The 23,471-nt window shown below is 46.6% G+C and overlaps 2 protein-coding genes and 1 pseudogene across 7 annotated transcripts in view; all 3 read left to right on the forward strand.

Moving 5' to 3' along the window:
- LOC115161256 (proteoglycan 4) overlaps positions 1 to 11,118 on the forward strand; it is a 30,009-nt gene extending 18,891 nt beyond the window's left edge. For 2 of the 3 annotated variants that reach the window (XM_029712087.1, XM_029712086.1), the window contains exons 8-11: positions 7,100 to 8,450; positions 8,753 to 10,077; positions 10,169 to 10,289; positions 10,416 to 11,118. In XM_029712087.1, the coding sequence (XP_029567947.1) occupies positions 7,100 to 8,450; positions 8,753 to 10,077; positions 10,169 to 10,289; positions 10,416 to 10,621 (3,003 nt within the window). In that variant the 3' untranslated portion in view covers positions 10,622 to 11,118. The remainder of the gene's footprint in view (positions 1 to 7,099; positions 8,451 to 8,752; positions 10,078 to 10,168; positions 10,290 to 10,415) is intronic. The other variant, XM_029712088.1, reaches the window with a different exon arrangement.
- A 505-nt stretch (positions 11,119 to 11,623) lies between these two features.
- Positions 11,624 to 13,900, forward strand: LOC115161533 (protein CREG2-like; annotated as a pseudogene).
- Positions 13,901 to 21,302: 7,402 nt separating this feature from the next.
- The window catches only part of LOC115161257 (alpha-1,3-mannosyl-glycoprotein 4-beta-N-acetylglucosaminyltransferase A), a 69,351-nt gene continuing 67,182 nt past the window's right edge, over positions 21,303 to 23,471 (forward strand). For 2 of the 4 annotated variants that reach the window (XM_029712091.1, XM_029712090.1), the window contains exon 1: positions 21,306 to 22,246. In XM_029712091.1, the coding sequence (XP_029567951.1) occupies positions 22,153 to 22,246 (94 nt within the window). In that variant the 5' untranslated portion in view covers positions 21,306 to 22,152. Of the gene's footprint in view, positions 22,247 to 23,471 lie in introns of all 4 variants that reach the window. The other 2 variants (XM_029712089.1, XM_029712092.1) reach the window with 2 other exon arrangements.

Here is a 23,471-nt window from a genome sequence, read left to right on the forward strand (position 1 = left end):
ACTCCAACCTAAGTGTATGTAAACTTCCGACTTCAACTGTATGGGAGTTTATCAAAATTGGGTTTGTTTTCTAATTCTTTGTGGATCTGTGTAATCTGAGGGAAATGTGTCTCTAATATGGTCATACGTTTGGCAGGAGGTTAGGAAGTGCAGCTCAGTTTCCACCTTGAAGAGGGTGGGTGGGGCTTAAGCTGCATTCCTGTCTCACCCCACGGCCCTGTGGAAAGAAATGTGTGTTTTTGCAAATTTTAACCACATACTTGTTGTTTGTGTACATAGATTCTATAATGTCGTATGTTATTCCCCCAACACCACTTTCCATCAATTTGTATAGCAGACCCTCATGCCAAATTGAGTCAAAACATTTTTGAAATCAACAAAGCATTAAATCAAAACAAATTGCATTTCTCACATGCTCCGAATACAATAGGTGTAAACCTTACAGGGAAATGCTTACTTACAAGGCCTTAACCAGCAATGCAGTTTTAAGAAAAAACACGTTAAAGTATTTTCTAAAATAAACTGATGTAAATATCAAATAAAAAATATGATTTTTTATTTAATTAAGGAGCAACAATAAAATAACAGTAGCGAGGCTATATACAGGGGGTACCAGTACAGAGTCAATGTGCGGGGGCACCGGTTAGTCGAGGTATTTGAGGTAATATGTACATGTAGGTTGAGGTAAAGTGACTATGCATGGAAAATAAACAGAGTAGCAGCAGCGTAGAAATGGGGGGTGGGGATAATGCAAATAGTCAGGGTAACCATTTGATTATCTGTTCAGGAGTCTTATGGGTTGGGAGTAGAAGCTGTTAAAAGGCCTTTTGAACTTTGACTTGGTGCTCCGGTACCGCTTGCCGTGCGGTAGCAGAGATAACAGTCTATGACTAGGGTGGCTGGAGTCTTTGGCAATTTTTTGGGCCTTCCTCTGACACCACCTTGTAAATAGACCCTGGATGGCAGGAAGCTTGGCCTCAGTGATGTACTGGGCTGTACACACTACCCTCTGTAGTGCCTTGCGGTCGGAGGCTGAGCAGTTGCCATACCAGGAAGAAGACTGTGCTTTTGTTTTGGTTTGTTTCTTTGTCAAATAGGGTGTGCAGGGTGAATACGTGGTCTGTCGTACGGTAATTTGGTAAAAAGCCAATTTGACATATGCTCAGTACATTGTTTTCACTGAGGAAATGTACAAGTCTGCTGTTAATGATAATGTTGAGGATTTTCCCCACGTTGCTGTTGATGCATATCCCACGGAAGTTATTGGGGTCAAATATGTCTCCACTTTTGTGGATTGGGGTTATGTTTCACTATTGGATCACTCCAATATATTGGTATCACTTCGCGACAGAGGGATACATCCGAGGTGAGGATTTACAGATTTACTCCAGTGTAAACCTGTGTCACGGCTGGGGTCCGGCCCCATATATACACACCCCATGGCCGCGACACACGTTCTCATTCATTTTCTCGGCGGACGTCCGTATGGTTTGAGGTACAAACTCTCTGAAGTTCGCTTGGTAAGTCACTGGTAAGTGTAATATCTTGCATGGAAGTATACTCACTGGCTGTTTGCAGCCTGGAGCAGCTGGCCACATGGCCAGCCCCTCCTCTTGAGTGCTCCACTCGCTGCGAACGGTTGATATGTATCTTCCACCCATGGTTTGTTGTACTTGTGTTTTGTTAGCGTTACACTACGACTCAGTGTGCATCCACTAGTATGGTGGTTCTTGCTGCCACAAACTGTAATTTACCGAACACAACTTGCCGACTGGCTTGTTCTATGTGTGTGTTGTGAATTGCGTTAACATGCTGCTCCCCACGCCATAGGCGCGGGTTCTCTGCTAATTACCCTGCAGGGTTTTTTTCTTGTTCTTTCCCCTGCAGAGTGTAAGAGTATCGTGGTGGGCTTCCACTACGTTGAGACATTAACTTTGGAGTTCCTTAATGGAGTTACTCCATTTTATGGTGCTTTTTTTACTGCTTGGATATTAAAGGTAATATTGCAGTAACAAAAAAAATATTAAAAAAATACATATAAATCAAATCCATTACCTGGTTGCTGTGTTTTTGGCTGCCTGTTTTTCCCACAGGGGTCTTCCCCTGTGTTTGCAGAGGTACTGGGTAATTTATCCCTCACCGGCTTCCTATTCCTCCAAGCGGGTCACGACATAAGCTCTCCCAGGGCATCGGACTCCTGCTCCGTGGCCTTGCTGGCTTGGATGTGCTTATGGCTTCCCTTTGTGACAGGTGTGATGGTGGCATCCCCCCTGGGGATCCGTATACCCTGTATACCTCAGAGAGGGCGATGGAGCACCCTACTGGATGCCTGTTTTGTGTGGTGTTCTCAGAACGCCTGCGCCTGGCGCGATTGGAGGCCATGCGCGAGTGTGTCGGCCAGGCTTGGGCTCAGACTGGGGACGAGTTCCCTCCCTCAGGAGTGGTGCACAGCGAGCTGTTAGTCCCTCTACTGGGCCCAGTACCCCTCCCAGGAAGCGTGGCCAGAGCCACTGCAGGCCTCTCTACTGGGCCCTTCTGATGCCAGTCCTGGACGGGAGCATGAGTCAGATCGCTGGGACCACCTTGAACAGAGGGCGCATGCCCTGCATCAGGAGGTTGATAGCTTCGATGGTGGCAATAGCTGTTCCCCGTTGGCCAGGCTGTTCCTGGGGGACGATACTGGCACTGTTCACCACTGTGAGTGGGGCTACCAGGCTGACAGGCCATCAGAAGCCGGCAGCGGGGGCTTCATTGCCCCCAGCGGCTCGAGAGGCTATGAGGAGCCTACTCACTCGGGTAGCCACTGCACTGGACAACAAACTGGTGGACAGTGATGACTCTCCATCTGTCCCCATCTCTGCTGAGTTCCGCGAGGCCTTGCAGGAGAGCTGGGCCTCTGCCAGGGGGAGCTCACGACTCACAGCAGAGACTAGACCATGGAGTTATGTTGCGTGCGTGGAGTCACTCGGGCCTCTGGGAGTACCCGACTATGGACACCATGATACCTTGGCTGAGCTTATGCCTTCCCATTGTGAAAGGTGAGATGGTGTCAACCATCACCGCCATAGGGACGTGCCTGGGGGTGCCAGGTGCTCAGAGCACCAGAGGAGAGGCGGGCCCCAGCAGGACCCATAACACACCCTTCCCCGGCCTCGGCCGCTTCTCCCGGTCTCAAAGGGCAAAGTGGGAGGAGGGTGTGGAGACCCCCTGGGTGTTTGCCACAGTGCTCTAGGGTTACCAACTCCAATTACAGTTCTGGCCACCGTCCTTCAGGGGCCTTCATGTCACCACAGTGGCCCCTGAAGAAAACCCTGCGGCTGGAGATCTCCTCACTCCTGGATAAGGGTGCCATGTGCAGGATCGAGACATCAGAACGGCTAGGTGGGTTCTACTCCAGTTATTGTAGTCCCAAAAAGAAACGGAGGGTTTCGACCGATTCTGGACCTCCGCAATCGTAATGGGTACTTAGGTTCCACATGCTGTCCACAGCCCGCGTGGTTTGTGACACTGGACCTGAGGGATGCGTACTTCCATGTTCCTGTTCACCCAGCTCATTTGCAGGACATCCGATTTGCTTTCGAAGGGACGGCTTACGAATTCATGGTTCTTCCCTCCAGCCTCTCCTTGGCACCCTGCACTTTCACAAAGTGCATGGACGCTGTCCTGGCAACTAACACATCACGAGGATTGTTGATCCTCAATTACCTGGACGATTGGCTGATTTGTACCCCAACCAGGACCCAGGTCCTGTCAGACAGAGACATGCTCCTGACCCAAATCGGCGGGATGGGCATTACTGTAAACGACAAGAAGAGTCATCTGATGCCCACCCAGAGGGTGGGAGAACTGGATTCAGTCCTCATGAGAGCACGCCTGCCCACCAGAAGGGTTCAGGCGATCTTATCTTGCCTCGACCACTTTCGGCAGGGGCAGGAGGTATCCGCCCTGACCTGCCAATGCCTGTTGGGCTTGCTGACGGCAGCCTCGTTGCTGATTCCCCTGGGCCTGCTCCATCTCCGGCCTCTTCAGCAGTGGTTCAACTCCCACCGGCTGCACCCGAAGCGCCACCGTCACTGCCAGCTGTGGGTTACCACACAGTGCCTCATTGTTGAGGTGGCGGTGTCGCTCCTTTTTCTTAGGTGGGGTGGAGATGCTGAGGATGTGCCGCCAGGAGCTGGTCACCACAGACGCCTCCCAGATCGGCTGGGGGGTGTGACCAAGGGCAGGTCAGCCAGCGACTGTTGGCTACCCCCTCGGAGCAGCAGGTACATCAATACACTAGAGTTCTCAGCTGTACTGCTGGCTCTGCGGTCTTTCCTTCCACATCTGAAGGGAAGACATGTCCTGGTGAGAACGGACAACACCACAGTGGTGGCTTACATCAACCATCAGGGTGGCCTGAGGTCCCACCACCTCCATCATATGACATGGGAGCTCCTTCTCTGGGCTCAGGGACATCTAGCGTCTCTACGCGCAGCACATGTACCTGGCATCCTGAATGTGGCAGCGGATATGCTCTCGAGGGAGGGCCCGCCATCTTGGGACTGAAGCCTACATCCCCAGGTTGTGCAGCACCTGTGGGACAAGTTTGGGACCTGTTTGCCTCCCTAGGCAATACACACTGCCCCCTGTGGTACTCCATGTCCAACAGGGCCTCTGGGCTTGGTAGCTCTGGCTCACGATTGGCTAGGGCTGGAGCTTTACGCATTCCCCCATTTTTTTCCTCTGATCCAGGATGTGCTGGACAGGACCAGGATGGCGGAGCATCGTCTGCTCCTGGGTGCCCCATACTGGCCCATACGACCCTGGTTCAGCCTTCTCCTGTCCCTGTTGTCTGGGACACCTTGGCAACTGCCCCTGAGACCCAACCTGCCAGGGGAACTCTGTGGCGTCCGAGACTGCACTGCCTCAGTCTGTGGGCTTGGCTGCTGAACGGCACCAATGGTCCATGTTAGGAATACAGGAGGGCGTAATAAACACCATGCAGAGCACAAGGGCACCGACTACGACCGCAGCATACCAGTTGCACTGGCGGTTGTTCTGCTCTTGGTGCACTGGTATTGAGGTTGTGCACGATTCATGCAGGGTGTAGTATGTCCTCCACCTGCAGTCTGGCTTGGATGAGGGCTTGGCAGCCTCTACACTGAGAGGGTATTTGGCCGCAATATCTGCCTTCCATGTGGGGTGGATGGACAGGCCGGTGGAGCGCTATCCCTTGTTCTCCAGGTTTATGAACTGCATCCAGCTAGGACCTGCTCAATGGCGAGCTGGGATCTGGATGTGGTCTCGGCAGCTTTGGCAAAGCTGCCTTTCAAACAGTTGGAGTCTGCCTCCCTGAAACATGAAGGTGGTTTTCTTGGTAGCAATTACTTCCATGAAGAGGTTGGGTGAGCTCCATGCTTTTTCGGTAAATTCTAAGTGCTACCGAATGGACCCGGTGGGAGGAGTATATCTCTCTGCCCCAACCATCCATTCCTCCCGAAGGTTCTGCTTACAACCCCCCGGCAGTGGTAGGGGAGTCTGGGCCTCCCTCCGGCATCGCCTCCCCTTCCGGGGACTGTGCCGGGGCCCTCCTTCCACATTGACGGCCCCTGCGTCTCGGTCCCACGCTGGGACTTTGCCGCTGGCTGGCCAGGTCCCTCTAGCACCGACTAATCTGGTACGGGTATACCAATATATTGGAGTGATCCAATATAGTGAAACATAACGAAGGTTACGTATGTAACCACGGTTATGTGAGCTATATGGATCACTCCAATCATCTACGGCACTAGAGGCGCCTCAAAAATGATGTGGAGAACGTGTGTCGCGGCCATGCGGTCTATATATAGGCGCGGACCCCAGCCGTGACACAGGTGTACACGGGAGTAAATCTGTAAATCCTCACCTCGGATGTATCCCTCCGCCGAGGACTGATACCAATATATTGGAGTGATCCATATAGCTCACATAACCGTGATTACATACGTAACCTTCGTTATCAGTCCTTGGTTCCAAATATTGGGGAAGATGCTATAGCTAAGGATGATGTTAAAGTGTTTAAGTCTAGCCAATTGGAATTTGTGCTCTGTATATTTTAAGAGGTGATCCTAAGATTTGTATTTGATCATGTGTATGTTTGTGCTGTTTGTTCTTTGCTATAGGGCCAAAAAGATTGGAGAAGTTGTTTATCCATACATCTCTATTTTCGATAGATAACTCTTCCTGTTGTTTGTTTAGTGTTGTCCAATTTTCCCAGAAGTGGTTAGTCTATTGATTCTTCAATTACATTGAGCTGATTTCTGACGTGCTGTTCCTTCTTTTTCCATAGTGTATTTCTGTGTAGTTTTAGTGATAATCTCTCTGTCAATTTAAGGGGCTTAGTTGGCATGGGAGACATATGTTTACATTGCCAAAGCAAGTGAAATAGATAATAAACTAAAGTGAAATAAACAGTAAACATTACACTCACAAAAGAATAAAGACATTTCAAATGTCATTTTATGTCTATATACGGTGTACGGTGTTGTAATGATGTGCCAATAGTTGAAGTACAAAAGGGAAAATAAATACACATACATATGGGTTGTATTTACAATGGTGTTTGTTCTTCACTGGTTGCCCTTTTCTTGTGGCAACAGGTCACAAATCTTACTGCTGTGATGGCACACTGTGGTATTTCACCCAATATATATGGGGGTTTATCAAAATTGGATTTGTTTTCAAATTCTTTGTGGGTTTGTGTAATCTGAGGGAAATATGTGTCTCTAATATGGTCATACATTTGGCAGAAGGTTAGGAAGTGCAGCTCAGTTTCCACCTCATTTTGTGGGCAGTGTGCACCAGGTCTGCCTTTGGTGGCCTTTCTCAATAGCAAGGCTATGCTCACTGAGTCTGCACAGTCAAATATTTCCTTAATTTTGGGTCAGTCACAGTGGTCTCTCAGATCGTTCACAGCTTTGTGGAAGTTACCTGTCACGCTGATGTTTAGGCTGAGGTATGTATCGTTTTTTCTGTGCTCTAGGGCAACGGTGTCTAGATGGAATTTATATTCATGGTCTTGGTTACTGGACCTTTTTTGGAACACCATTATTCTTGTCTTACTGAGATTTACTGTCAGGGCCCAGGTCTGACAGAATCTCTCTCGTTCTCGCTCTCTCTCCAGACTGAGTCGAGGCCACGCTTAGAGAGTCTCAACAACTTTAACCAACCCTTGATAAAAGAAGAAGAAGGGCCTGCCATTACCGGGGGGAGAACACGTTTACGCTGTCACTCTACCCTGATCCTAAAGGTGCAACAAGGGGGGTCGACCACCCCCACTGCACCCCCAGAGTTGACACCCCTAAAGTCGAGTTCCACAGAGGTTGAGGGGTCCCCCAAAAAACCCACCCTCCCCTGCAAGCCCTCCCCAAAAGAGCAGCCCCATCCTGGAGTTCCAGTTGTCTCCCCTGCCCCTGTGACCCGCCAGCTACCTGGAGCTAAACAGCCACAGCCCTCATCTGTGACCACAGTGCAGGACCTGAGATACACTCCACAACAACAGACCCTGAACCAGTCCCTGAGAGACCCCAAGCCCCTAGACCCATCTCAAACCAAGAGGGACGTCCTGAGCAAGAGTGGGGTACCGGATTCTACCTCCAGCAACGAGGGAAGCCCCAAAGATGAACCACTCCTTGCTGCCAGGCCCACAGCTAGCCTGACCTCAGTGGTGACTCTCAGAACGTCCTCTCTGAGGAGCAAGTCAGAGACTAGGGCTGGTGGTCAGAGTACCACACAGCCACCTGCAGGCCAGGAGGACACAGGTCAGGCAGAGCCAATGTCTACTGGAGGAGCTCCGAAGCCAGGCTCCGGGCCCTTCCTGTTCTCCATCAACTCAGCCAAGGGGCGAGAAACACCCAGGATGGGAAGTGGTGGTTTCTTGGTAGTAGTGGAGGAGGCTGGGGATGGGGCGAAGAGGGAGGGGAGGGAGGAGGGGACAGAGGTAAAGTTGACCCCCTCAAACGCCAGCCAGAGGGGGCAGGAGCAGCAGAGGGGCAGGCAGGAGAGGGACAAGCCCAAAGAAGAGGAGTTGACTGCCATCGATATGGAGGGGAAAGTCTCAGAAGGGGAGGAGGTGGAGGAGGAGAGCGGTGAGGGAGTGGAGGATGCAGTGGAAGCAAAGGAGGAGACAGAGGTAGATGGAAAAATTGCATTTGGCGTGAACCTTCGCTCCATCTCTCTCTCTCCGAGGGTACAGGCAGAGGCAACCACCAACCAATCAGATCTCAAGATAAAGCATCACAGTGCAGAGGTGGGCGCTCTCCTTCTTGCCCCTTATACTCCCTCCTCAAAACCCACCGGGTTTGAGGGGCTTCGGGACACCCCTCCAACCAGGGCTAACTCCATGCCCAAAAAGCTCTATACAAACAACTGGGATGCCCCCACAACACTGTCGTCACCCAGGGGAATGGCTGGCTCCCTCAGAGAAGCAGGTGAGACCCGCTCTCTGAAATGGATGAATATTCAGCCATGTGGGTAAATAATGAACATAATATACAGGAAGTCATGTGTTTACTGGATAGGGATGTCAGTGCTGGACTTTGTCCCCAGCTACACTTCTACAGAATATACAATCTCTATGTTATCAGGGCAGTTAACCAATGAAGGAGATATGCTGCACTAGAATAAGAATGACAGGCTACACCGGAATGATAGACTGTTACTGTGCTCATTAAAACACCACCAGTGCTGTTTGATCATGTGAATGTGTCTAACCCCCTGTTTCCTCCCTCAGATACAGCAACCCCCGCCCAGCCTACCCCCTCACTTCTCATTAAAGAGGACCAAACCCTGCCTGTCCTACCCATAGAAGCCCAGGCTACCTCCTCAGCCCCTCAGAACCCCCCGACTGCCCCCCAGGCGGCACCCCAGGCTGCCGTATCGTGGATGAGCATGGCATGGGGGAAGACCAGGGGCCTCCAGCAGCTCTTCACCAGCAGTTTGCCCAGAGAGTTCACCGGCATGCAGTCCCCAACTCAACCGCAGGCTCAGACCACAACGCAACCACACACACCGTCACTGGCTAGGATTGTGATGCAAACTCAGAGACAGAATGCAACACAACCACAAACGACAACGCCACCACAGGCTCAGACCACAACACAACCACAATCACAGACCACAATGCAGCCCCTGACTGCTAAACTACTGCAGTCACAGAATGCAGTGCAACCACCACAGACAGCAGCACAAGCCCCCACACAGACCACAAAACTACCAGTGACACAGACCACAACGCCACCACAGGCTCAGACCACAAAGCTACCAGTGACACAGACCACAACGCCACTACAGGCTCAGACCACAAAACTACCAGTGACACAGACCACAATGCCACCACCGGCTCAGACCACAAAGCTACCAGTGACACAGACCACAACGCCACTACAGGCTCAGACCACAAAGCTACCAGTGACACAGACCACAACGCCACCACAGGCTCAGACCACAAAACTACCAGTGACACAGACCACAAAACACCTGCAGACCACCAAAACACCACAGACACAGAACGCAACACAACCACAAACAATGACACAACAATCAACACAGAACTCAAAACCATCAACACAGACGTCCAACCAAATCAACACTCGAGCAGCGCAACCAACCGCTACTCAACCGCTAGCCCAGTCTACACAACGCTCCGTGTCTCAGGTGACCCCACAGTCCAGCCGACGAGCAAACCAGCCCACCCTGTGCTCCACTCCACAGACCCAAGCCCAAATAACACTACGGATCGCCCCAATGGGTGCAACTTCCACTCAGCCACCGGCCCCATCTACCCTCTCGTCAAGCCCACGCTCCACACCCAGCCAGCCTCCTTGGAGCGCACAAGGTCTCAACCCTATCCCCCAGCCCAAACCAGCCTTAGCTCCAACAACAACCCCAGTCCAACTCCTAGTGAGAGGTGAGAAGTTCCCTAGCGACCAGAGGAATAGTGAGGGGTTGGCTGTGTCAACAGAGGAGAGGGTGGACCGGGACAGGCCATTGACTGTGGGAGGGACGGCAGCCTTTTTGGAGAAACGGGCAGAGTCGACCCCTCCTGCTGGAAGCAAGGTAACATCCCTGCTCTCTCTCACACATCATCTGAGAACAGAGGTGTCAATCAAATAGAGTTTCAGTTCACTCTCACTCCTCCCCAATACAGGTAGAGCTCAGGAGAACCAGGACCCCACCTGAGTCTCAGCCCACGGCTGAATTGGCTGCTCCTCCCAAAGCCACAACTACTCACAGAGACGCTAAAGATGCTAAACTCGACAGGAGGCCAGGTAGAGCGATGTTAACACATTGGATGGTTGAAATAGTGACTGAATTATATGTTATAGTAGCCATTAAGATAGTGTCCTATTCATTTCTATGGTCATCCTAACAGCCTCTATGTGTTCCCCTCTTAGAATCGAGCCCAACCATAGTGGCAGGCAGACTTGCAGACCGAGAGGACAAATGGCTGAGGAAAAACATGCCAACTTCATTGTCTCCTTCATCATCACCTTCGTCATCATCCCCCTTGCAGACCATTTCTGACAGCGGGGGTCAGCCATCTTGGATGGAACTGGCCAAGAGGAAGTCAATGGCCTGGAATGACAAGACCATGGACTGATAGAATGAGAAAGAAAGAGAGCGTCAGGGGGATATGTACTGTATATATAGAGAGATAAAAAGAGAGAAGGGGGAGTTCCTTATTTGAATGCACTTATTGCTAATTGCTCTGGACAAGAGCTCCATTGTAAGTTGTGACAGAGGGAGAGAAACATCAACAATGGTAGTAATGGGAATGTAGAGAGACTGAAGGACAAAGTGAGATGTTGAGTTCATTGAAGTGGAATTTAATTGACCTTGGAAGCAACAGCTATTGGCAAAACATGCTTCCCTTGAATGTACAGACGTGCTGTGTTTGCGAAACAACGTTTGTACTTCATGTTTCTTGTATGGGATAACTATGAAGCTGATTGGTTTCCTGTCAATAAGTTTTTGAGTTTTGATCCAAACATATTTTTTTCTTTCCCAAAGACTGGGCTTATGTTGGAGATGGAAATAATATTGTTTGAATTATCTACGAATGCTTCATCAGAAATAAATCATTTATATGATACAGTAGTTGTCTGTAATAAATGTTGATATATCGGTGTTTTCTGTCAATAAGACAGTTGTCTGTCATTGTATTTTTGCTGACTATACAAACAGAGCATTAAAAGTACCCTGTCCGTGAACCCACTCCCCACGGGTGTCTCAGGGGGAGTCGGGATATGCAACAAAAAAAAATCCAATAGGACAAATATAATCACCCACAAAATGATTTAAGCATTTAATTTCAAAACTATTTTGGTTATTCAAAGACGATGTACAACTTCAAAAAGCTGCACAGAAATATAAAATGTGTCAAACCACATTTAAAGCAGAATGTATGACTAGTTCTGGCCTGGGAGAATTTCAGAACGGAGGGCAACATTCACCCGGTCATTACGTGCTGTACCAGGGGGTGGCGCTGTGGCAATTCTTGTCTACCCCTTGCGCAACTAGTGTCTCCGCCTATCGCTCTCTGCTTACATTACGAAAACACACATACATGATTCACGAAACACAGACAACTTCTCAAAGTTTTATGAAGACATACCATCTTTCCCTGGTATTATTTGCCACTACACTCTTAGGAACTCTTGGGCTGTCGTGTCCAACGATGCCGGGTCTGAGTAGGAGGTCGCCTCCGTTGTGCTAGTGGACAACAGCGGGCTTTGGAAACCGGCATAACCGCACTTGGTGTTACAAGATGGTGCGGAGAAGCACAAAGAAAGCGTCAAATCGAAAACCAAGGATGCAGCGCCCGTGTCCTCCGCGTCCAGGGTGTTCTCCTATCAGATGGAGGCGATGCCAGTGCCCCCTCACCAGGAGACGGCGAGGACTGCCAGATACATGGCCCACTACAGCGACTGAGGATATCTCACCACCATCAAGACAAGGTACAGTACTACATTACAATTGCTCCATGAAGCACATTATCACTCAACATTTAGTATCATGTGTTGTGTTCAGATAACAGCCAGGTATAGCCTGTGTATAACAATATTTTGTGTCCACAGATAAAGGGCCTTCCTTTTGGGAATATCTTCTCGACAGGAGTCCTCTATTTCTACGTCACCCTGATGGACTGTAGCAGACCTGAGAAGCTTCCCATTCACCTCGCTCACTTTCTCAGAGGCAGAGGGAGACTAATGCAGGTAGAATGGAGAGTGTGTAGTGGGTTGTGATACAACCTGGGATCGAACCAGGGTCTGTAGTGACACCTCTAGCACTGAGATGCAGAGCCTTAGACCGCTGCACCACTCGGGAGCTCTTGGGTCCCCATCCAGTACTACATTGAAGTGGCACATTAAGGCTTGCTGCGTGTATGTCTGTGTTATGGTTCAACATTGTTATGTCTCCCCAGGCAGCAGATGTATGATCCTGAGGACCCCCGCTGTGACAGACTGACTCTGACAGGCAAGATGGTGGAGGTGGAGTTTGCCAAGGAGGCCATGTTCTCCAGGTGTGTGCGCAGGGCACACTAATCGTTCGTCCTCCCTGAACATGTTTTGAGTGTCTGTCCAATTGTCTCTACATATGTGCAATGTGTGTGAGCCTTTGTACTTAGCATACCTGTCTGCGGGTTTATTGAGTAAAATGCTCTTGCTCGTCCTCTCCCTCCAGACACCCTGTGATGAAGAAATGGCCAGTGGGACACAACTGGTTCTTGATGAAGCTGCAGCTGACCCAGGTCTGGCTCCAGGATTGGGTTGGAGGGGTGTCACTCATCCCCCTGGAAGACTACTTCAAAGCCACACCCTACTGAGAGGAACTTCATCCACAATGTATATGAAATGTGCTACACCGTGTCAGATACAACACACGGTACCAATACAAGACTGGTGCTTCCCTGTATGGCACAGCAGCTGTCATCACATTCATCACCACAAACACAACATAATGGGAGGCTCTAGAACCTTCAAACTCAACTCTGGACCTAGATGCCAGTTCCACTGTGTTTTTTCATTGTTGCCCTCTAATCAGGGACTGATGCAATTCATTCTCAGATGGAACAGAAAACCAACAGGCTGCGGACCTCGTAGGGTAAGAGTTGAATAGCCCTGCTCTAGAAGCTTTTGTTCTGGAATATTTTGAAGTGAGATGGGAAATATGAAGAGGGTTTAGACCTTCTCTAGGCAGAGTGTGGTCTTACCATGGCTCATGCAGAGTAACAACAAATGTAAGATGTCCCCCTATGTCATCCAGTTCAAGGGAAAGCTTCAGAATGTGAATATACAGACGTAGAAATAGATGCCTTTAAGCAGACACTGGAGATTGTTAAATGTACAGAATGATTTACTTGCTTTGCAGATGTTGTTTATCCAATGCTACCACAAAGCCTTTTCACATAATCTTCTGTCCAACAGCTAGACAATGACAAACCAAAAACCTAGCTAAAACAGGCTCATGTCTGGTGGACAATAGATTGACTCTGATCTTGAGTTGTCAAGTCACATTTCTATTTTCTGCATAGGTCAAATAATGGACATGTTTTCCCAGTCTTTCAATCACGGGTATTGATGCAGTAGCCTAAAGCTGATAAAGTGTTATGATTTTTTATTTTTTATAATTGAACCACTGTCAATGTAGGTATGCTCCTAATTATGCAACGATCAAAATGCCTTTTTCTATATTAACTGCTTTTCAAAAAGTATTTTGGTTGCACTTGCAGGCTATTCTTTGATTGCTGAAATCTCGTGTTTCCAGTCAGTCCACACTAGTCGCGGCATTGAGTTTAATTGGCTACACATTATTAAAACAATTATAGTCTTTGGTAAATAAATACTGGACCGATTCAGTCCTGAGGTAGTGCAAACTGCATACAGTATTTCAAATTTTGTTGTCAATGTATTTGTTAATTTGTCAAACAGTATTTTGGGATTTTGGTGCTGAAGAGAGTGGGCTCCAGAGTGGTGCAGCAGTCTACGGCACTGCATCTCAGTGCTAGAGGCATCACTACAGACCCTGGTTCGATTCCAGGCTGTATCACAACCAGCCATGATTGGGAGTAGGGTTGCACATTTTGGGGAATATTCAGAGATGGAAACTTTCCGTGGGAATTAACGGAAATATATGCAAATTAATATTAATACCATTTAAATATAGATGTTTTTTGCATTGGATATATTTGCCATATCATATGGAGACAGAAACATAAACATTTTACCTTATCATAAGTAGACATAATTGCAAATGATTAAATCCTTCCAATAGAAATAAAAAAAACTGTTTAGTTATGAATTTAACTTTAATTAAATGAGTTGACTTTTCACATGGGATGATATCACTGAACAACAAAAGAAAGGGAATATGTAAAATGATAGTCTAGAAACTAAAGCTTTGGTTGTCTTCCTCTCAGGCTTCCATGTCTTCTCCCTGGACTTCCTCAATGTCCACCTCTTGAACATCAGACTCTGAGGCCTCATCTTCACTGTCACTTTCCAACCGTGTTGAGGATGGCTCGTTGTCAGGCTCAAAAAGCCTCAAATTTGCCAGGATGGCTACCAATTTTTCAACCCATGTATTGGTCAGCCTGTTGCATGCTTTGGTGTGTGTGTTCCCAAACAAGGACCAGTTGCGCTCTGAGGCGGCTGATGTTGGTGGGATTTGGAGGATGATGGAGGCAACAGGGGAAAGAGCCTCAGATCAAAGTCCCTTCCACCAGGTGGCTGATGAGATCTGTTGGCACGACTGCCATATTGCATCTCCATCCCAAAGCTCTTGCATGGAAGTGTACTTCGCCAGACTGCCAAGAACCTTGCCCTCATCCAGGCCAAGGTGGCGAGACACGGTAGTGATGACACCATAGGCCTTGTTGATCTCTGCACCAGACAGGATGCTCTTGTCAGCATACTTGGGGTCCAACATATATGCTGCGGCGTGTATGGGCTTCAGGCAGAAGTCTTCACGCTTTTTGATGTATTTCAGAACTGCAGTTTCCTCTGCTTGGAGCAACAGTGAAGTGGGCAGGGCAGTACGGATTTCTTCTCTTACATCTGCAAGCAGAGTCTGAATATCAGACAGGATGGCATTGTCTCCCTCAATCTGTGCAATGGCTACTGCTATAGGTTTCAGGCTGCTTTCCACTCTCTTTCAAAATACATAATCCAGGAGGATCCTCTTGATGGGGCTGTCCATATCGGCAGAATGTGATATGTACATTTCTTGGAGAGACTCCTTCCCCCCCAGGAGACTGATGACAACACCACCCCAAAGGATGTTGCTGGGCAGCTTCAATGTGGTGCTCTTATTTTTCTCACTTTGCTTGGTGAGGTAGATTGCTGCTATAACTTGATGACCCCTCACATACCTAACCATTTCCTTGGCTCTCTTGTAGTGTATCCATTGTTTGCTTTGCCATGATGTCCTTGAGGAGCAGATTTAATGCATGAGCAGCACAGCCAATGGGTGTGATGTGAGGGTAGGACTCCTCCACTTTAGACCAAGCAGCCTTCATGTTCACAGCATTGTCTGTCATCAGTGCAAATACCTTCTGTGGTCCAAGGTCCTTGATGATTGGTGTCAGCTCATCTGCAATGTAGAGATCGGTGTGTCTGTTGTCCCTTGTGTCTGTGCTCTTATAGAATACTGGTTGAGGGGTGGAGATGATGTAGTTAATTATTCATTGCCCACAAACATTCGACCACCCATCAGAGATGATTGCAATACAGACTGCTTTCGCTATGATTTGCTTGACCTTCACTTGAACTCTGCATCCAGCAAATGAGTAGATAAAGCATGTCTGGTTGGAGGTGTGTATGCTGAGCAAAGAACATTCAGAAATCTCTTCCAATACACATGTTCTTTGAGCATCAGAGGTGAACCAGTTGCATACACAGCTCGAGCAAGACATTCCAGGAGGACCATGAGCTGTTGCTATCGATAAGGTGTCTGATTCATCATTTTCACCTCAAATAGAAGTTTAGGGACTTTTGTCAGAGGTTGCTTGTTGTGAGCGCTGAGGGAACTGTATGCACTTGGCCAGATGATTCTGCATCTTTGTTGCATTCTTCACATATGACTGGCACAGTATTTGCAAATGTACACAGCTTTTCCTTCTACATTAGCTGCAGTGAAATGTCTCCACACATCACATAGTGCCTGTGGCATTTTCCTGTAAAGATTAGATTACATTTTTTTTTTTTTATCCCAAATACAATTCCATGTACAGATAAATATTTAAGCAGTTAGATTAAACAACTCCTTTGTAAGATAAATGTTTTAAAATGAAACATGTATGGAAACAGGTGAATTAACACTCCTCAGCAGGCTCAAGCAAGCTAAAACCCACATGGCAGCAAAAACAAACTAGCAGAAATTGTTAACAAGTTAGAAATGATTTAAACACACTTTGCTGTGGGCTACTATTTACTAGTTAACAAAAAATAATGTATGTCATGTAAAATATATTCACCCCACCCAGCATTGTAATCAAAACTTACCAGAAAGCATGTAGTCCTTGGCTCAGACAGTGTAGTAGTGTGCGCTCAATAGCATCTCATTAGTGTGCAAGATATTGAGAATCCGCTGTACATGTGATGGAAGAGTGCACTGTGCACGCAGAGGGTTTAAACAAAATATGCCACAAGACCTATAATTGCCTTGTGTATCCCACAAAAAAGGTTCACTGTTCAGCTAAAATTTTTGATGAATTTGAGCAAAATTCCCCAAATTCCAGGGCTTAACTTCCCATGGAAAATTTCCGGAATAATTCTGGAAATTTACCGGAAAGTTTCCGACCCTTTGCAACCCTAATTGGGTGTCCCATAGGGCGGTGCACAATTGGCCCAGCGTCATCCGGATTAGGGATTGGCCGGGGTAGGCCGTCATTGTAAATAAGCATTTCTTCTTAACTGACTTTCCTAGTTAAATAAAGGTTGAATAAAACATTTTTTAAAGAGTGGTGTGTGTTTTACTAGCTCGAGCATCCCATAAATTCTGCACGGCGCAGGTGCGTGTTGACGGTTAATACTTGGCAACCAATGGTGTCAAAAATGGTTGACTCAAATCCCCGAGCTGACAAGGTAAAAAAAAAAAAAATCTCATTCTGCCCCTGAACAAGGCAGTTAACCCACTGTTCACCGGTAAGCCATCATTGTTGATAAGAGTTTGTTCTTAACTGACTTGCCTAGTTAAATAAAAAATACCAGAGGGTAAGTGTGGCAAATGTAGTTTTTAATGGTTGTACTGTAATTTAGATTGCAGATATCAAGTAATTAGATAACTAGCCAGCAGGTTCCGACTCTACCTTATGCTTGTTTACACTGAGCTGCGCTGGTGTCGGAACGCAATCATGGTTACATTATGACACAATGGAGCTGGCTTGAGGTATGGGTCAGAAAACATACCTCAATGCAGGGATGGGATCCCAGATAGCAAAAAATGTGCTCCCGCTTGCTATTTGCCGTAGCCTTTATGTCCAAGGCTATAAATTTCTACTACAAGCGGGCAAATGGCAAAGTTCAAGACCTGGGCCCAGATTCACAAAACCTTCTTAAGAAAAATTGCACTCATGAACTATCTTATGAGCTTATTATTTTTTATTAAGACGCTTCTTAAGTATATGCATAAGAAGTGTTTTGTGAATCTGGGGCCAGATTTGCATCTCTGGCGGATAGCCTTCACTCATAAGCCCTTGGCAGGCTGCTTTTGCACCTGTGTTACACCTAATGATTTAGTTTAAGTAGATTAATGATATATTGACTATGGCCAAAAATAGCCTACATTTTTGCCATTGATTTAATATACTATATAATTGAGGCAATACAAACGGTTCCTTTGTAACAATAAATGTCACTCCCGAAACCACTGTACCCACTTGAAGAAAAGTGTTGATCACTACGTACCTCTTAAACACCAGAGAAGTAGCCGAAAAGCCTCAACAGGAAGTTATTTGTTACCATCTTCTATCGAGTTTACAAACCAAAGAAATTCCACAGGCTTTTGGAACAAAATTATTATTATTTTACACAACTAAACGTTTGGAAATACCGAACAATAACACACTAGCAGCACCCATTCAGTCGGTTATAGATAGATGGAGCACCAATTCACTAGCCTGGATTTTGAATCATGCATGGAGTGGCTCATTTGCAGGAGACAATAGACCCCGTTTGCTAGATAGCTTAGCTGGTGTTTTTATTTTTTTATTTATCAAGTTAAACCTAGTTTATATTCTGTTTATGTACCAGATTGGAATGCAAAGTTAGTTTGCTCAAGTAACTAACATTTACTGCTTTTCTTCATTTGTGAGTAGTGTTACTTGTGTAATGTTAACGTCAATGAGGACAATAACGCTAGATTGCCTAACTAGTTAACGTTACTTGCTAACGTTAGCGAGCTTAACTAGCTAGCTAGCTAGAAACATAAACTTGGCCGTTGCTAGCTAGCTAAATGATGGTAAATGCGGTTAAGTTGGGTAGTTTGCCATCTGGCCAGTAATGGCCAGCCACAGCATCGTATTCACCACAGCACCATGTGGATGTGATAGCCATGGAGGTATGTAACGTTACATTCACTTGCCCAGATAAGACTGCCTATCTGTTCTTGCACAGTATTTACTTCATTTCAATGTAAGTAACGTTATTGTTTCAAACAGGGACAGGAGTGAAGCATTACGACGGGCCAACTGTGCCATGTTTGGGCTGCAGACATGAAGGTAATAACATAAACTGTTACCAACTTAAATGTAAATACTTATTGGAAATATCTGCCATTTGTCTTTAGACTGTCACAATAAAAGTATATAAAATATAGGGGGTGGGGGAGGGAAATATGTTAACATAGTGTGTAATTTCTAATAATTCTCTTGCATTTTGTAGCTTAGGTTTCTGTCTGTAATGGGGCCAAGGACCTGAAGTGGACAGTGTGGCGGATTCTACCTTGCATTCTGTCAGTCTTGCCACAACCTGGACAGGGGATAAGGCCTGTTTCAGGGACTGGTTTCTGAAGACTGTTATTCACCGTAAGTTGTGTTACTTGTTTTCTCTACTTTTTAAGAACATTCTTAAACTCGTAACTACAGGTGCGATTCAAATGTAACTCAATGTTCTTACTTTGTGTATAGGAGCCATTCGGAAGAACCATGCAATCCGGCATGCCACAGATGAGGGGGTCCAGATTCAGGTCACCCGTTACCTGAAAGGGAGGAGGCGCACAGGGATTCGCTGCAGTGAGGGTCAACATCAAGTCTCGGACAACCTGTCTCAAAGCCTGCTTCTACCCCACCAAACCACAAGACTGTTCCAACAGCTGAACCCTGGGCTGACTACTGCACTCAACCACACACTTAACAATTATTCATATTCTGTACACACTGAAATCCGTTTTGTCTACCGGACCAATGCAATAGTTCTGTCACCTTACTGCACTACTAATGTATATACATTTTACATTACATTTACGTCATTTAGCAGACGCTCATATCCAGAGCGACTTACAAATTGGTGCATTCACCTTATGATATCCAGTGGAACAACCACTTTACAATAGTGCATCTAAATCTTTTTGGGGGGGAGGGTAGGGGGGGAGGGTTAGAAGGATTACTTAATCCTATCCCAGGTATTCCTTAAAGAGGTGGGGTTTCAGGTGTCTCCGGAAGGTGGTGATTGACTCCGCTGTCCTGGCGTCGTGAGGGAGCTTGTTCCACCATTGGGGTGCCAGAGCAGCGAACAGTTTTGACTGGGCTGAGCTGGAACTGTGCTTCCGCAGAGGTAGGGAGGCGAGCAGGCCAGAGGTGGATGAACGCAGTGCCCTTGTTCGGGTGTAGGGACTGATCAGAGCCTGAAGGTACGGAGGTGCCGTTCCCCTCACAGCTCCGTAGGCAAGCACCATGGTCTTGTAGCAGTCATATGATTGATATGCTGCAACTGCTCTACTTATTCCACTCACTATGCACATGGGCATACAATGTCCATAGCCTACTATATCCCTATAGGCAATAATAAAAAGGTTTATTTTATCTGCTGCCTGTTGTACCTGATTTTGTTTATTTAGTATTTTTATATTAGTATGTTATATAATTACAATGTCACTAATTTGATTGCTTTCCTATGTTACTTATTTGATTACTGTCACTTTTGTCGCCGTTGCACTGTGAGAAGCCTGAAAGTACATAGCAATAACATTTTATTTGGCTGGATTTGATTTGTCGTCACCAGTGGATCCAGGTGAACAGGACTGGCCCACGTTATCTGATATTTTGCACACACAATCATTTGCAGTACCTTTCCCAATGGAGATGGCATCCAATGTACCTTAAATAATAAAAATCATAAGTTTTTTTTAAATGTTGGCGACAGAGTAGGCATGCTACTGACTTTATGCTGAAAAAGTGTCTTGCCTCCGACTGGGCAGGTGAAGAGTGGGGTGGGGCTGTGTGAGGATTATTATATTTTTTTTTAAATTGCAGCATGGCCTCTGGTGGGACGCCGGCCTCCCAAGTACTCATTGCTAACTGGGATTTGCCACTGTACTTCAAATTTTACCTTTATCCACACTGATACATCAAGAAGATTGAAGTACTGCAAGTTTTGCCGGAAAACTGCCCTTTTTGTACTCATGCTAGTTAGCAGTAGCCACCGCTAATAACATTCTATTATAGAATGTGTGTGCTGAATTGCATGCGCAAGCCAAGCGCCACCACTACAGTCAGTAGCACTGTCAAAGCTGTAAAAAAAAAAATATGTAAGTCTGCAAAAAAGCACAAACATCGGCCACAACGTGTTTACAACTTGTTGGTAAGCCATTATTTGTTCGACCGAATGGATCAATGAGCTAGCTAGCTTTTTTTCTGATCAGCCTTGTCCCAGAGCTTGGGGAAGTGTGTCTGCCTCCTGCAGTAGGTGCGCGAGACAACTTTACCAGCATCATAGTATAGGTCTCGGTGAATCGCTGTGACATGAAATATAAGTGACTGTAATCAATGTGTAATATTTACATAAAACATTTATGAATGTGTTACATTATTGTACAATGTACAGTCATATTCAGATCCTGATTGGTCAAGAAGCTTATTTGACACATATATGTTTTTACATGCAAAGACCCAACCCCTGCATTGTGGTACGTTTTCCATGATTGCGTTCTGACCCCAGTGCAGCTCAGTATAAACAAGCATAACAGTACGGTCGGAACCTGCTGTCAAACTAGCTAATTTTATGCTGAAGAAGAGTCAACGGAACAAGTCGCGAGCGAGCCTGTTGTGTGTGTGTGTGCAGCAGTATAGCTAGCTAAGCAGCCAGCGTGGGAGTCTAATCAGAAGACAGGTATCCAACTGTGAAGCTAGCTATATGTAGCCTGCCAGCCACTAGTGTAGTTAAATATTTTAATGAATCTCTTTAACCTTATCTTGCGAGGGGGTATGATAACTAGCTACGCTTAGGTCTATGAAGAAGCACATCCACATCTTGGACTGGTTCCCAGCAAAGACAATCCTCCTCTACCCTCCATCTGACGAATGTGTCAGCTAGCTAGTTACTTGTTTTGCTACCTTATAACTTACATCAGCACGTCAGTGGTTGCTGCTTGCTAACTTTGATCAGCTGAAAATACATATCTAGTTCATGCAGAGGTTCTCTTGTCAAACCAGTTGATTTCGGTTTGCTCTTGCTGTCCCCCAGAATCATCCGAGTGCAGAACATTTAAGGAGCCGTGTCAACACTTCTGTACAGGACCTTTCAGTTATCCTAATCACTTTGTGCAGTGAGTGGAGGGGAATAATTGCACCGCCCGACCATGCTCACATTTAAAAAAGGAAGAGCTGCCTCGTGATTTACCACCCTGAAGCGAGAGAGAAATCATCATCATCCACCATAGAGGAGAGATCATCAGTCACTCACGGAGACGACGCGGAGGACTCGTCACGGCAGACGCGGACAGAGAAAGACGTCCTTTCCCCATTTCCAGTTAGCTAGCTTCTCAAACCTCCTCGCTTCCTTCCAACGTCCCCCCCAGTACTACCCGAGTTGGGCGACCGTAATCACGCGCCTCCGCCTGGACTGACAACCCGGAGGGCGAGAGGCACGGCAGCCTCCGGTCCCCACGCTTCGTGGAGAGAATCGCTGAAATGAGATGAGGCTCAGAAATGGAACGGTTGCGACTGCGATAATTTTCTTCACGTCGTTTCTCAGCCTGTCTTGGTACACATCCTGGCAAAATGGCAAAGGTAAGTAAGCAAAGTCGGTTGTCAGCAGCTATGGTGTTGCTACCACTCGATTTCTGCCATTGAACAATTCCCAGTTGGCTAGCCAGCTAACGGGCTTGACAGCTATTTGTTATGACTGGTTGATTGACAGCAAGCTAATATTATCTAACTATATAGCTAGCTATGCCATTTAGCAGACGCTTACATTTTCCATATTGTCCTGGGAATCGGTGCCACTGCCCTGGCGTTACATTCACTCCATGCTCTACCAACTGCGCTATGGAGGACTTAATGCAGTGACAGAGAGGCACTAAATATGACTTGTTTTGTTGGCTGACTAGGAAGCTTTATCTTCAAACCTGGACGTTGGGATACTGACACAGACAGCTACATAGAAGAGGGCTATTATGTGTACTGGTTATATATGGCAACCAGCCCTACACTGTCACAGTTGGACATGGCTTTCCATAAGAATGATGATATCCGGATGTCTGATGATAGCAGGATGTCTGATGATAGCAGGTATCGAAGCCAGATATAGTAAAGCTATGTAAATCCACAGCCGTTGTTTTGCATGCAACCCAACCGACTAGCGAGATGAGGACAAGATCGATCCTCTTTGCTCGTGTATTTTGACAGTTCATCGACAGTCAATAATTCCCCAGTTCGACCCGTCTAGTTATCGATTTGAATAACATTTACATACACTTGTGCACTAAAAATGTAGTCCTAGTTTGTTGATAAGAAACCAACTGGTTTTTCTTTTTCATCCTGTTTCTTTCTTCAATCTTTTCGCGTTGAACCATATTTGGTGCTTAGTGAAATTTTCTGAAAGGATGCTTCATTTATACATCTGGCTCCTATCTGTGGTTTGTTATCTGCAGAGTGTAAATAATTGTGGCTTTTAGATCAATTCTAAGCCAAGGCTTGTGATTAGGCTGTTTATCTTACCTTTATTTAACTAGGCAAATCAGTTAAGAACAAATTCTTATTTACAATGACGGCCTACTGGGGAACTGGGTTAACTGCCTTGTTCAGGGGCAGAACGACAGATTTTTTTTTTTACCTTGTCAGCTCAGGGATTCAATCCAGCAACCTTTCGGTTACTCGCTGGCCCAACACTCTAACCACTGGACTGCATGGTGCACTAAAAATTCTAGGCTATTGATGGCTATTGATGATTTGAGAAAGTAGCAAAAAAAGCTTGTGCTCTGTGTTCCTTGCCTCAGGCTGCACAGTTGTTCTC

The sequence above is a fragment of the Salmo trutta genome, chromosome 24 (genome assembly GCF_901001165.1).
Source record: "Salmo trutta chromosome 24, fSalTru1.1, whole genome shotgun sequence".
In the NCBI taxonomy this organism is placed as follows: domain Eukaryota; kingdom Metazoa; phylum Chordata; class Actinopteri; order Salmoniformes; family Salmonidae; genus Salmo; species Salmo trutta.